The sequence below is a fragment of the Oenanthe melanoleuca genome, chromosome Z, assembly GCF_029582105.1.
Source record: "Oenanthe melanoleuca isolate GR-GAL-2019-014 chromosome Z, OMel1.0, whole genome shotgun sequence".
NCBI lineage: Eukaryota > Metazoa > Chordata > Aves > Passeriformes > Muscicapidae > Oenanthe > Oenanthe melanoleuca.
In genome coordinates, this window is record NC_079362.1 from 58,115,453 (window position 1) to 58,128,937 (window position 13,485).

Sequence of the window (13,485 nt, forward strand, 5' to 3'; positions counted from 1 at the left end):
ATTTAAAAAAATCATAAAAGATCCTCTGTTCATCCCTCATTTTCAGATGCTTTAGCAGTGTCATTTTTGTCCCCATTAGTATGGCAAATGAGCCTAGAGAGCTAGTCTTGCTAATCCACACATTTCTAACTTCTCAGATTGCATACCACAAGAATTCCAGCATGAAGCCACATGCTGCAAAAAGTCTCCATACAGCACCAAACGCAACTGTTCAAAACAGGTTGCCATGAGCACCTCCTCTCAGCACCACCCACCCTGTACCAGTGTATAATTGTTTTCAGACTCCTCTTCAAGGTCTTTGCACTGATTTTCAAAGCCCTCTGTGGAAACATTACCATCTATGTAAAACAGCATTTACTGTCTCTTTCTCTTTCTTTCTGTTTCCTCGTCCTTCAGCCTTTCACGAGAAAATTGTTCTCTAGGAATGATAAGCCTCTTTACCACTCTTCATACCCCACACAACAGCCAAGTGCTGAATCTAAACTGTGTGGTTCAAAGACACAAATGGCTACAGAGGTTTTGCTGCTTAGCCTTTAACAAAGGACTCACTGCTTCCATCTGTTTGTAAAACAGCAAATCTTATGCAGGCAGATGTGCTCAAGCACACACAAATGCCTCAATGCCACCCTGGATCCTTGTTTACTGGGACAAGACAAAGTATGTACTTGAAATACTTTTGTAGTAATAAAATATTGGGATTGGGGACTCAATGAGAAAAATCCCTCAGCTGCCTTAGCAGTGGGAGACAGGATAATTGGTGTCCAGCTCAGGAGAGATGGGACCTGAAGAAGTAAATAATGAAACATCATGTTCCCTGTGGTATAGAGCTCATAGATACTCTACATGCAGAGAAGTATAAAGCTTCCTGTATTTCTAATAGCATGGGATTTTTCTCTGCCAATTTTCTTTACCTTCTGACTTGTTTTTTTTTTTTTGTTTGTTTGTTTCTTTTTGTTTATCAGTAATTTTAAAGTATGTGCCTTGTGTGACTTGTGCTTTTTTCATAGCAATGGATGTGACCAGGTCTTTATTTCTCCATTACTATCAAGGAGCAATTAGCTGTGATAATTTGTCAGAAGGGTGTTTATTGAATTTTAAAATTCTTACGTCAATAACATAAAATTTTTCTCTTCTTTTTGCAGTTTCGATGTAGACAATGGTACATCATCAGGACGAAGTCCCTTGGACCCCATGACAAGCCCTGGGTCAGGGCTAATTCTTCAGGCAAATTTTGTCCACAGTCAGCGTAGGGAGTCTTTCCTTTACCGGTCAGACAGTGATTATGATCTGTCTCCAAAGTCCATGTCCAGGAATTCCTCCATTGCCAGTGATATGTAAGTACCTTGTAAAATACTATTAGCCTATAATTTGTCCAATATTGAGATTTTTGCAGCCACAAGAAATTTTTTTTAAAAATCAGACTGCAATCACTTATGCTAGTGAAGTAATGGAAAATTGTTTGTTTACTTCTTTAATTAAGATTATACTTGTTCCTGCAGCTTTTTGAAGGATATCATGAGGGTGTACTTGACATGTTTATGCACTCTATTAGCTTTGACAGAATAATAATGATAGTCAATACTGGTGTAGTAAAGCACTAAGGAGAACTATTTTCTGGCTCTTAAGGTATTTTCAAGAGAAACAATACAAACTCAATTTATGCTTCTTCATGATTTTAAGAAATAGATTCCATTTATTTACAACTGGGATCTTTTAAGTTTTTAGAGAAAAGATTTACCAGCTGGCAAAAGATAATATATCTGAGAGAGAAAAATTATTTCAAATATCCACTTAACTAAAAGAAATAAGTCTAATAAAACACCTTTTTAAGCTTATTCTGTCCTCTCTCACTATTCTGTGAAATATGTATTTTCTGCTACAGATTCATGCTTTTAAAGTATGTCTGGACCCAAGGTCCCATGTATAGATGCAAATCTCTGTCTATTTCAAAAATGCCAAAAATATTTAAGTGTTTAATCTTTTAGTCACTTCTAAGTAAGAGCAATTAATAACCTTTTTTAATTTGATATGGTTTGGTTTTTTTCCCTACATGACTCCAAATTTTACAGCCGAATTGGTGTTTATGGTTTAAATATATATATGTAAAATAAAGGATGAGGTTTGTCAGAATACTGCAGTGAATGCTGTATTATAATGAGGCAAAGACCAATAGGTATCACCTTTAAATAATCATCACTAGGCATAAAAAAGAGGAAGGGCTTTTATAATAATGAGTGAAATTAGAGCTGATATTTAACTTGAAGTCATAAATGAACTCTCCTTTTTTTCAGCTTATATAATTTTTAGAATTGATATTTTGCTTAATTAAAGCTTTTTTTCTATGTAGAGTGTCAAGGTAAGACAAATTCCTGCCTTTAGAGAGGGTTAGTGTTAGGTCTATGACTCAGTTAAGATCTATGGATTGAAATATTCAGTAAGCTTTGTGCCAAGCAAGACCAGTTTTTGTTGAGACAAAATGGGTTACAACAAGAGCAATTCATCTTGCTTTGTAGTAAAAAAAAAACACAGCATTTTTCTTGGGAATAGTACACCACTTCCAGAAAATCCTCATCTGAGAGATATCCTTTTTTTTTGAGGTAGAAGATTCAAGCTTTTAGTATGCCACCTGTACCAGGATAACATTTGTAAAGATTTTTACATTCTGGAGGACAATCCAGCTGACTGCATTGCTTAGATGAGTCATTTCAATGAAAAATTCAATTAGTGCTCCATCCTTGAACTCATAATCCACTTAATTTCCTAGAATTTTGGGTAATATTTCAGCACATGGCAGTAAACTGGATAAACAATACAATTACTGAAACAGCACACATTTTTCCCCTTTTTCCCTCTCTATTCTTCTTTTCAAATTTTTCTGGAAACACATTTACATCTAAAATTTATTTGACCTCACATCTCAATAGATTTTATCGGTTCAGTTAGGCAGAAAAAGCAACTGAGTTTAAGAAAGGAAAAGCACATAAAAATGGAGTGGGGATCAGTAACACTGTTTCCATTATGCCTTGGAAGAAATAATGTGCTTTTTGAGAATAATAAAAGCAGGACGTGGAGACTATATAAAGAGATTAGGAAAAACTGCTAAAATTTGTGAACTAGAGAGGTGAATAATTTAGATAGGAAGATGCAAGGTCCAAGGCAGATGAGCACGGGTGTGTTGTGAAGCCACTCTGGGATTTCCAGCAGAGATAAGGACATGCAAGACAACAAAAAGTGAGTGAGGCAGTGAGACAATATGAGGAATTATCGTTCAGGATCTGTGATGAAAGACAGGAAACTAAGTTTAAAGGGAAGGAGGATAAAGAATGGAAAAAAAGCCCCCAAAAAACAAACAACAAAAAAAAAAATGCCAACAGCAACACAGACAAGAAAGGGAGTAGCATCTACATGAAAGATGCACAAAACCATTATTGAAAAAATTATCAGGCATTAGTGAAGCAGAGAGCTGTGAGGATGTCTTGCCAAGGTAGCCTGATTGCTTAATGTTGCCTCATTTGAACTGCTGTGGCTGCCCAGAACTTTTAAATCCAGGAAGAGGTGGAAGTGATAACACTTTCTATGCCCTTCTTGTTAAGGGATCACTGCCCTGGTTAATGGAGCAAGAGATCAAATTAGTAGAGAATTTCTGTTCTAGCAAAACCAGGTCTCTAATCAGGTTAAAAAAATAGGTTCCTAGAAAAAAGCCAATAAGCTGTCCACTCTGCGTCACAGCCTGTGTTTTATGCCACTCTGAAGGGTGAAAACAAGTATACCCTGTGATTCTGAAAAAGTAGACCAGAGGATAGCAGTCTAGACCAGAGGACCAAGGCATTCTCAGTACAGAAGTGCCTCCAAGCTCCACTGTGTCTTCTGAATGTAAGAAGACATTTCTGACCTCTCATTTAAGTCTGTTCTTCTCCCTTTTCCACCAGCTCTCAGAGCACAGCTCGGACCTGGCATCCTGGTCTTCTCAGACCTTGGCCAACTGAACCTTACTTATGAAAAAGCAACTCTGGGGGAGTTTTACAGCCCTCTTTAGAGAAGCTCAGCATTAGTTTCTCCATCAGTTTTATCACTAAAACTTCCAACTTAAACAAAATTTGCTGATTTCTATTAAAACTTGCTTGAATGTGTTAAAGGGGCAGAGCCCAGCCAAGGAACCCTGACTGTGGGGAACTGCAGGGTCATTGCTCTGGTGATCTGCTAAATGGCCACCATGCACCCATTCCCTAAACTGGACAACCTGCTGCTGCCCTGTCAGGAACTTCTGAAGACAGCAGCATCAAGAGGAGGAAGTTTACTCCATGACATTTTCCCTATAACTACTATTACAGATTAAATATTTTCTCATCCTCTGAGAATCTAAAGCAAGCTTATTCTTTTGTTTCTGAGACAGTAAGGCCTAGTTTTATTCATAAAATATTGTGATTATGAATCTTAAGTTATGGAGAAAAAAACCCCACCTTTTTCATGAAAGGTGCCAGCCAGGATTCTAGGACAGCAGACAAGACATGCATTTACTGAGAGGAGTCATTGAACTTCAGTTTAAGAAATTAGAAAAAATTTTCTTTTCTCCAGAAAAATTGCAACTCAAATACCTTTTGATGTATATTTTTTGATGTATTTTTGATGTATTTTTTGATGTATATTCTAGGAATCTCTCATATTACTGTATCATGAGTATTACGGGCTGAAAATGGACACTTAAACTTCAAAGTCCATCCTGCTCTAAAGAGATCTTTTAAGAATAATTTTCCATATGTGATTCTGTTTAGAAACAATCTCTAATTAAAAATTCATTAAATTGCTTGAGACATTTATTTGTACATGGAAAGAAATGTACCTACATCACTTTAGAAAAAGCAAGCAAATATTTTGCTTCATTGTGTTTTACTTTTTTGTTTTTAAGATCCTTAAATGAAGTTTCAGGCTGCAGCTTAAATTAATCTAAGTCATTTGCAAGTCATTTACAAGATTTTTTTGAGTTATAAACAAAAAAAAGTTTTGGAAAGAAAAAGGATGACTCTCATTTTTGGTCATTTGACACATTTTACAAGTGAAATTCAAAACAACCCAACTTAGAGTGTAACTAGCCTAAAGTTGAATAAAAAATATGTGTTAATTTTGTTGATCAAGAAATCAGTTATGTTGGAAAACAAAAAGAAAGACTTCTTGCATTGAGAACATTTTATCTTTTTACCCAGGGGAGAATTTTTGTTGATGAAATGTAAATTTATTTTACTTACTTTCAATCAATACAGAATCATGATTGATTCTGTGTGAGTTTGCTAAAAACTTAGAATTTTCCAAACATAGCTCTCAATTGTTAAACACATCACTTCCTCTTTAAACGCTTTTAATGTTTTAGGCTTTTTTTCTTCTCTCCTCTGTAAATAATGGATGTTTGAGGGAAAATAAGTTACTACTGAATTTACAACACAAGGAGACTGAATTCCTACATCTTTTCAGTCAGAGGTGGCATGTTCTTAAAGATATGGTACCAAAACCAGTTCTTAGTTGGGATTTCAGGTACATCACAACACAACTGCTCCCTGGGCTTGCAGCAATGAGCTGCAGTGGAGGGGAGGGTGGACACGTGCATTTTGTATGCCTTCAATACTGAAGGATGGGAGCAGTGTTAAGAAAGACAACTTTGTAAAAAGGGACTTGAATGCTTTGGAGGGATTCCTTTTGAACTGTTTTTCTGGCTCAGTGATCACCTAATTGCACAGGTCAAATTTATTTCAAAACCCAGAAGAACATTAGCTGTACATCCCTGAAAATGTACAATCAAAAATGGGTTTTATTTGTTTTTCTTGAAGTCAGCTTGTTTCTTTTCACATACATGTAGGGATCTTTGTGTGTTGTTAAGGGACCATTTTTTATAAATTTTGAAACTATCTGTGGCTGGCTGATACCTAGCTCTCTCAGGCTGGGTTGCCATTGCATGAGTGCCTTGTTCTCAGCATCTCTGCTATTTCTTTTAAAGAGTGAATCCTTCAGCCTGCATGAGTAGGAGGCTCACATGGAAAGTCTTATTCTTCAGAAGCAGCACATCCATACCAGTTTTAAACACTTAAACATGTGGGACAGGGACAAGCAAGCAGCCAAATACCTGATGATTAAAAGTAGTTCAAGGCAACACATTTTATTTTCATTTGCACCAAGGTATGAGTTTATGTGTGTCAGCTAATGCAATCAAAACTCTGTCATAGTAACTCATTAAATGACACTAACTTGATTGCTTCCAGTCATGTATGCAAACCCAGTCACTAATTTTCTTGAACCGAGAGGAAAACAGAACTACTCTGTATTCTCTGATGCCTGTTTATTTTTCAGCCTTAATACAGCTAAATGATGATTTTCAATAGTGGCACTGTTGAGTCCAGCATTTTTCTCATTCAAAATCCTTTCTTCTCTGGCTTAATCCAGCATCTCCTTCAATGCACAAAACAAAGCCCCACACTGCTGTAGCTTCTTTCCCTTTGCCATGGCCTCAGTGACCCCCAGGCAGACTACCTTTTGATTTTAGAAGGAAAACCACCTGCAGCAGTGAAATACTCTGGCAAGGCAATCCTCTGTTTCCCTTTAGGCCTGAATAATTCTGTCATATTTAATACTGACCTGTTGCTCAGCCGTTGGCCACAATTCTCTTATAATCTATATGGTCTGCTATATAAATTAAATGCGTGAAGCTTGATGGATGACTAGGGAAATATGATACAAATGATTTCTTGAGCTGTCTGTGGTTTTTCATGTTGCACAAATCATGCTGGCATCCTGCTGTGATGGTCCACGACATCACTACCTATGTGATTTGCTCAGGCAGATTACACAAGTCAGATGTGTGAGTGCAGTGTCTTTGCAAAAAAATTAAGCTTCTGAGCAAAGTAGCTGGAACTAACATAAGAGGTCCTGGTGGTCCTCAAACTCTTCCAAAGGTGTTCGGATACTTGGTAGATGGAAGAAGCCATGTAGTGTTCCTACAGCACATTTTATAGGACGGGAAAAAATAGTAATACTTCCTGGTTTTTTTAAGATAGCCAACTCTGTTTCTAGTTCATCTAGCAATTCTGAATGAAGCTTCTGGATTTGATGAGTCTTGGCTCAGATCAATTTCACTGAGACCTAAAATAGCCCTTGTCACCCAGCAAAATCTTCTGTTTTTTAAATCTGGTCAAAAGCAGAGGCACTGTGAAAAGGAGCTCTTGATGCATAGTGAGGTGTGTACATTTAGCCAGATAGTACGTACCTGATAGTCCCTGGATTAAACCTCAAAATACTGATTTAGAATTGTTAACACTGTTTCTTTCCAGTTCCTTGGTCTGTAACAGATGTGGTCCTTTGACTTTCCAAGTCTTGAGAGAGTCTTTCACTTTGGGTGCTAATGCAGTTTAGCTTGAATTAAGATTGCAGTTTGGGTAACCTAACACTGATGACTGCAACAGGGTAGATTCCAAGAATTCAAAGGCTTCTTTCAAACCTAATCTTCAGGACATGAGATGCTAGAAGGGTAGCATGACAAAATAATTTTCTTATATAAAGTATAAGTTTGTATCTGGAAGACTCTAGGTATTTTAGTACATAACCTATGTGTATTAGCAAAATGTAACAATCCACATTTGTTTTGAGGTTTTCTTGGATCTCTGTAAGGCAGACAGTAATTGTTTTCTACATCAACATCATAGTGGAGTAACTTGCAATTTGTGCTCCTATGAAGTCAATTGGAGTCTTTGGAAAGACTTACATCTGAAATTTTTACTATTGATGTTATGCTGGAGAATGTTTTTCTCCATTTAGCCTGCCTTTCTAAATCTCACTTGCTTAGTTAGACACTCCAAGGAAAATTACTATAACCAGCATTTCCTTTGGCTGGGGTAATGGACTTCTCAGGTGCTGTGGCTTTTCCGAGCAAATCCTCCTTCATCTGGTAAAGCTCAATTAAATTAACTGTACAGTACTCCCAATATTACGGCAATACTTTTTTACTAATTAGGGCTAGCTGTGTTGCTGAATTAGACAGATGTATCAGGAGGACATAACTGCACAGTGTTATAGAAAATTGTGGTGTTCTGAAACACTCAGACAACAGTTGATGAGAGTCTGCTTCATTCAGGGTCTAATTTCTGTGGTTTCAAGTAGCTAATTTTTAACAATTCTCTTACATACACATTCGCAGAAATAAATAAATGCTCTGGGAAAAACAACCCCCTCCTCTTAGCTCATGGCTACAATTTTAATTGCTTGTTCTCTCAGCCATAAATCCCAGCCTGGTCTCAGTGCCATGGTCTCTATACCCAGCCTGAGATACCTGATCATCCCCCAGATTGTGCTTACCATTTCAAAGACATGGAAATCACTAGTAACCCACTGGCTATCTAGAAAAAGTTGTAGCCCCATTTCCTAATGTGGGCAAAACAGTAAGGGCTGCCACTTACTCTCATTTAGTCTTGGCTTTTGAGCAACGCCTAAGCTATCTCAGGACTAGAAAATTTTTCTCGAAGTCTTTAAAAATTGAGATTACATGACTTGAGCTTTATTCTTGCAGAATAAGCTGTCTTGGAGCACTGTGATTTCTGCAGTTCTGAATTTTGCAAACCAACATGTTTATAGTTTCCTAATGCAGATGATGATGATAAAGGTCAAGCTGGGTGGGGCAGGCAGCCACTGCTGTTCACTGTCCTCAAAGCACAGCTTCTAATGGCTATTACCACTGCATGATGCTTCCATTGCACTCTCAGGGTGCAATCTAGAATCATCTTTCATTGCTGCTAAAATGTGAATCTGAGCAATGTGATTACTTCAGCATACCTAATTCTTATATTTTGTGTGTGCATATTTGGCTTCAACTATGAAATGTTATTGGGACAGAAAAGAAAATCCTGTCAATTAGAGTATTCTGCCAGCTTATTCTCTGTCTTTCATTTTATGTTCCAGCATATATGCAAAAAAACACAAATGTCTCATCTAAGCTGAGACATGCTATGGGACAGTAAGTCTGATTCAGCATTGTATACAGAAATGAGTGGCTGCTGTGTTTAATCCAAATCTAGATGTTTGCACTGCAAAAGCTGCCATATATTTTGTGACAGAAACAGAAGATTTCCGTAGTATTCATCTTCTTTCCTATTTTTTGCATTGTATATAGACAGTGTAGATGCTTTAAAAATGGAGTAAATTCATTTGACAGTGTTCATAAATTCATGAGAGCTCTTGATGTTGAGCTTCATTCAAGGATTCCATACAGCCTCTGTCCTCTTGGGTTTCTCTATTTAGTTGGAGCTTTATTCTTTCAAATGGTCTGTGTCCAAAGTTTTTAGCCAGAGAATCCAACATGGACTATGCCAGTGGGATTTAAGGCCTGACCAGCATCCTCAGACAGTACTTCTCCTGGGGATATAAGGAAGGTTTTGATTCAAGTGGAGGATTGTTGCAAACCAATAAGATCATACTTTAAACTGGTACATTTGTTTCAAACTGGTGTGAATATATGCTGTATGTTTTCTCCTCTCCAAATAAGGCAGAGCTCCTATTTATCCTGTTCATATCTCACAACTTCAACGGATGTCCTCAAGATCACTCAGTATTCATGTATAAGTTTAGAAACACCTAGAAAGTCTTAACCTGTGTTTGCTATGGCCTTTGGAAAGACAAACCTTCACTCTTCTTGTGGTCTCTAAAGCCTGGGATTTCCTCCTCCTTAATGGATATCGTGAGTTTTTTCTGACCACTATAAAAAAAATCCACTCTTTCTTAGCTGTATCCTGGTGGATCTGCTGAATATCTCTCTAGTTACTTATCTTACTAGATGTTATATTAAATTGTGATAGTTTAGTTATGGAGTATAGGTTATGCAGTCTCCCTGTCTTATCCTTGTGTTAATCTTTCTGCCTGCTTCTCTGTCTGTCCATGCATCTCTTATTAATAAGGGAATAGTTAATTAGTGTTCTGTGGTTGGGATAGAAGAGAAAAATTGATGCAAATCCTGAGGAAAGGAGGTAGAACTTTTGTACTGAACATGTCCAACTAACTTCTAAAAGTTCTAACAAGAACTTCTTCAGGATGGGGATTATCATAGGTTATATGGTGCAAGTTTAAATGTCATATAGGAAATCCTAGGAAGAAAAAGACAGGAATTTGCAGAAGTCTAGGCTTCACCACTTTACTGTGGCTAACAGCTGGCAATGTGGTATATAAACTTTGGTCTGCTAAAGAAAATTTGGCTCGTTTTTTACGTAACAGTCATTCCTATCATGTAGGCCACTGAGTGTTTTAGCAGTGTTCTTTGGCAGTGGAGAACTGATAATTTTTAAATTTTAAATGTGAAAATGATTCTGTTTTCAAACCTGTATTTACTTTGAAAAATGAAGATGCGAACAAGGGTGCCAGGCATTCTAGTTAAGAGAATCTAACACTGGTGTGAACAATTTCTTCTAACTGTAATGGTTAATACCTCTGTCTATATTTAGAAACTTATGTCATATTGTAGTATTTACATGCCCTCTTGCTGCTTCTGTATACATGTATGTGGCACTATCCTATCTAGAATCCAGCAAGAATCACCCATCAGCTTCCATGTCATCTAGAAACAAGAGAACACTTACACCTTGCAATGTTTATTATCCTGTAGTATATTGTGTATCAATGGCATTTTGAATCATATGTTCTTGATCTTCTGTACAAAAATTACTACACCTTCTTTGGACATGGCTGCTCCATTTTTGACCACTCACCTTGTTCAGATTTTCTGACCCAACGTGGATCAAAGATTGCTCACCAGCTTTGATGATTCAATTGCAGTTCAAGTGGTCTGGTGTGTGCTAAACTGTTTTGCTAAAGCTTTGGATATCTGTGCTTTCAGTATCAGGTTCACCAAAGTAATGATAATATCTGGAATTGTTGCTCTTGACACAAGGGGGATTTGAAAAGTGAAAATTAAGTCCTGGCTTGTACATTAAATTACTACTTAATCATGTCTCTTCTAAAGAATAACAAGCTACAGGATGATATCAGTGTTCTTCAGTGAAATGCAGTCCAGAAACAACTCAAGGAGAATTAAGTCTGAAAATGTGAAAAGTGGGATCATGTTATTTTATATACTAGAAAAAGAAAATAATAAAAGATCTTCCAGGGAAGAAAGCCAAGGACATATAACGTTGTTGCATTTTATGAGTGCGTCAGCATCCAAGGAACGGCAAACCGGGGCTAAATGGGAAGAGGAATTACCATCTCCAATAAAGAGTCAAACAGGGATTTTGAGGAGGACAATCCTATTTTCACATTTTTTTGCCAATCTGAATTTAGCTGTTAGTGACTATGTTTCAGTAGTTTTCTAGTACTTTGAGGCACTGGTGAATATTTTGTGCATTTGTGTCATATATTGGGCATTCAGAGTATTTGCTACTGACAGATGCTAGAAAGAATTATCTCCATATCTCCACTGTCTTATTTACAGGTAGAAACAACTGAATATTTTGTTCTTTGTCTAGTGCTGCTGCTACATATAAACACTTTCATCTTCAGAATTCTGCCCTTTCATAATTTCCAAATGTGCAAATTAGAGTAGATCACTAAAAAATGGTTTTATGTTTTGAGCTGGGCCCCCTTTAAGTGTTAAAACAGAAGCAAAAAATGGAGTAGCTCTACGCAAATAATAAAAATATCCTTTATAAAAGATATGAAATTAAAAGACTACCAAGAAACATTGAAGCCAGCTGTCACATATCAGATAATGCCATTTCACAGAACTCGAAGACAAAGAGCATAATTTTCCTGGAAATAAAGTAGCATAGTCACACTCTCAGTGGAGAACAGGATAAAAAAAATGAAAAAAAGGCATTTGGCTTATCTTCTGCTAAAGCCTTTGTGTAATTCATTAAGCAACCCTTATCTAAAATTATAGTGTAGGCCATTTGCCAATGTTTTCCTGACCCAATGAAAACATAAAGAGGTACTAAACCCAGCTGGTCATTAACTCTCCTGTTAATACTTAGGGCTGATTCATGTCTATTATACCCGATTGGATTTGGCTTACCCAAGCAATTAAAGCCTCCGAGTTCCTGCCATGGAGGACATGTTTCTTTTGATTTATTCTAAGAGTCATATTTATATGCTTTCCAGTCTGGGCCTCTGGTTTCACCTGAAGCAACTCTGTTCCAACCACTCCTGCAAAGACTGTGTTCAAAGTGCAGATTTCTTCCACAAGGTGTTTAAAAATCCATTCTTCTATTACAAAAGGAATAAAAGAGATTATAATAAAAACAGTTACATAGTTATTTAATATTTTTATGGGGAGTTTTGTTTCATCCTTACAGACTGATTATGCAGTGGTACAGGTTGCACACACTGCTTTTTTAGTTAGATTTTTGCAAAAAATATTTGCAAACCACTGCTGTCTTGTGGACAGTATATAGATTATAAGAATAATGTTGTAGCAGGTCAAACACAAGTCACATTTCTCCTTTTATCAGCCTTTTTCTAATTATATTTCCATGGACTTGAAATCCAATGTTCAAAATTCATGTTTTGTACTTAAATGACATTAAAATAGCGCCAAATCAATGGGAGTTTCTGTTAGAAGTTGCAACTCATAATTTATCATCATAAACTTGCTGCAGGAAACTACAAGAAAATTAAAAACATATTGTATTTTTGTCTGTGGAAAATTTCTTTTCACCTTGATTGCTGTCATGTACTGGATGGGATAACTGCAAACACCAAATTTTCCCTGTCCCTGTGTGTTGACTGTACATCCTCAATGCTGCAGATGCTACTTTTATGCCCTTCAGTCTACTTTACAGGACTGTAGCTTTTGACAACCATTTCAAGTAGCAGTTGTCCATGCTGAAGAGAAGGAACCCTACTCTCTCTTCCTGCCTTTTTCCCTATAGTGCATCATCTGGACACCTTGTCCATGTATCCCCCCTCATGGAGGTGAGGTTGCCACAGTGACAGTCCACCCTTGGTCACAGACCCCGTAACTACAGAAGTCACAGTCAGTTTGGAAGTTTTAGGATGTTTCTATTCATCTGTGATGGGCTGTCCAGCCATCTCTCTGTTCTGTCCTCACAAGCCAGGTGACAACCCTCAGTGGAGTCACTTTTGGAATGTTCACCTCCATCCTTTGGGACGACATGTTTGCAGATTAATGCTGGATAATCAGTCACCTGCCCAACCCACAGCACAGAAAGTGGTCTGTCAACCTTCCCATAGACTGCCCATAGGCAGCTGGGCAATAACTAAATTGATACTTGCTTTTCAAAGAATTTGTGGAGCAATAATAGAGTGTAATTGCAGAAGAATAAAACTGGAGTTACCTATACTGCATTGTAAAACCTGATTTTCTCTCTGTTCAAGCAGCAAATTTTTGGTGATATCTAACTCACAATTCTGCTTATTTTTTTCAGACACGGAGATGACTTGATTGTGACACCATTTGCTCAGGTAGGCACAGCTTTGTCATATTTCTCATATGGCCTTGTAATTTAA

General features: G+C 37.2%; 1 protein-coding gene across 5 annotated transcripts in view; it reads left to right on the forward strand.

Annotated features, from left to right (window-relative positions):
• The window catches only part of PDE4D (phosphodiesterase 4D), a 353,290-nt gene that overhangs the window by 253,970 nt on the left and 85,835 nt on the right, over positions 1-13,485 (forward strand). For all 5 annotated transcript variants that reach the window (XM_056513777.1, XM_056513778.1, XM_056513782.1 and 2 more), the window contains exons 2-3: positions 1,143-1,334; positions 13,404-13,440. In XM_056513777.1, the coding sequence (XP_056369752.1) occupies positions 1,143-1,334; positions 13,404-13,440 (229 nt within the window). The remainder of the gene's footprint in view (positions 1-1,142; positions 1,335-13,403; positions 13,441-13,485) is intronic.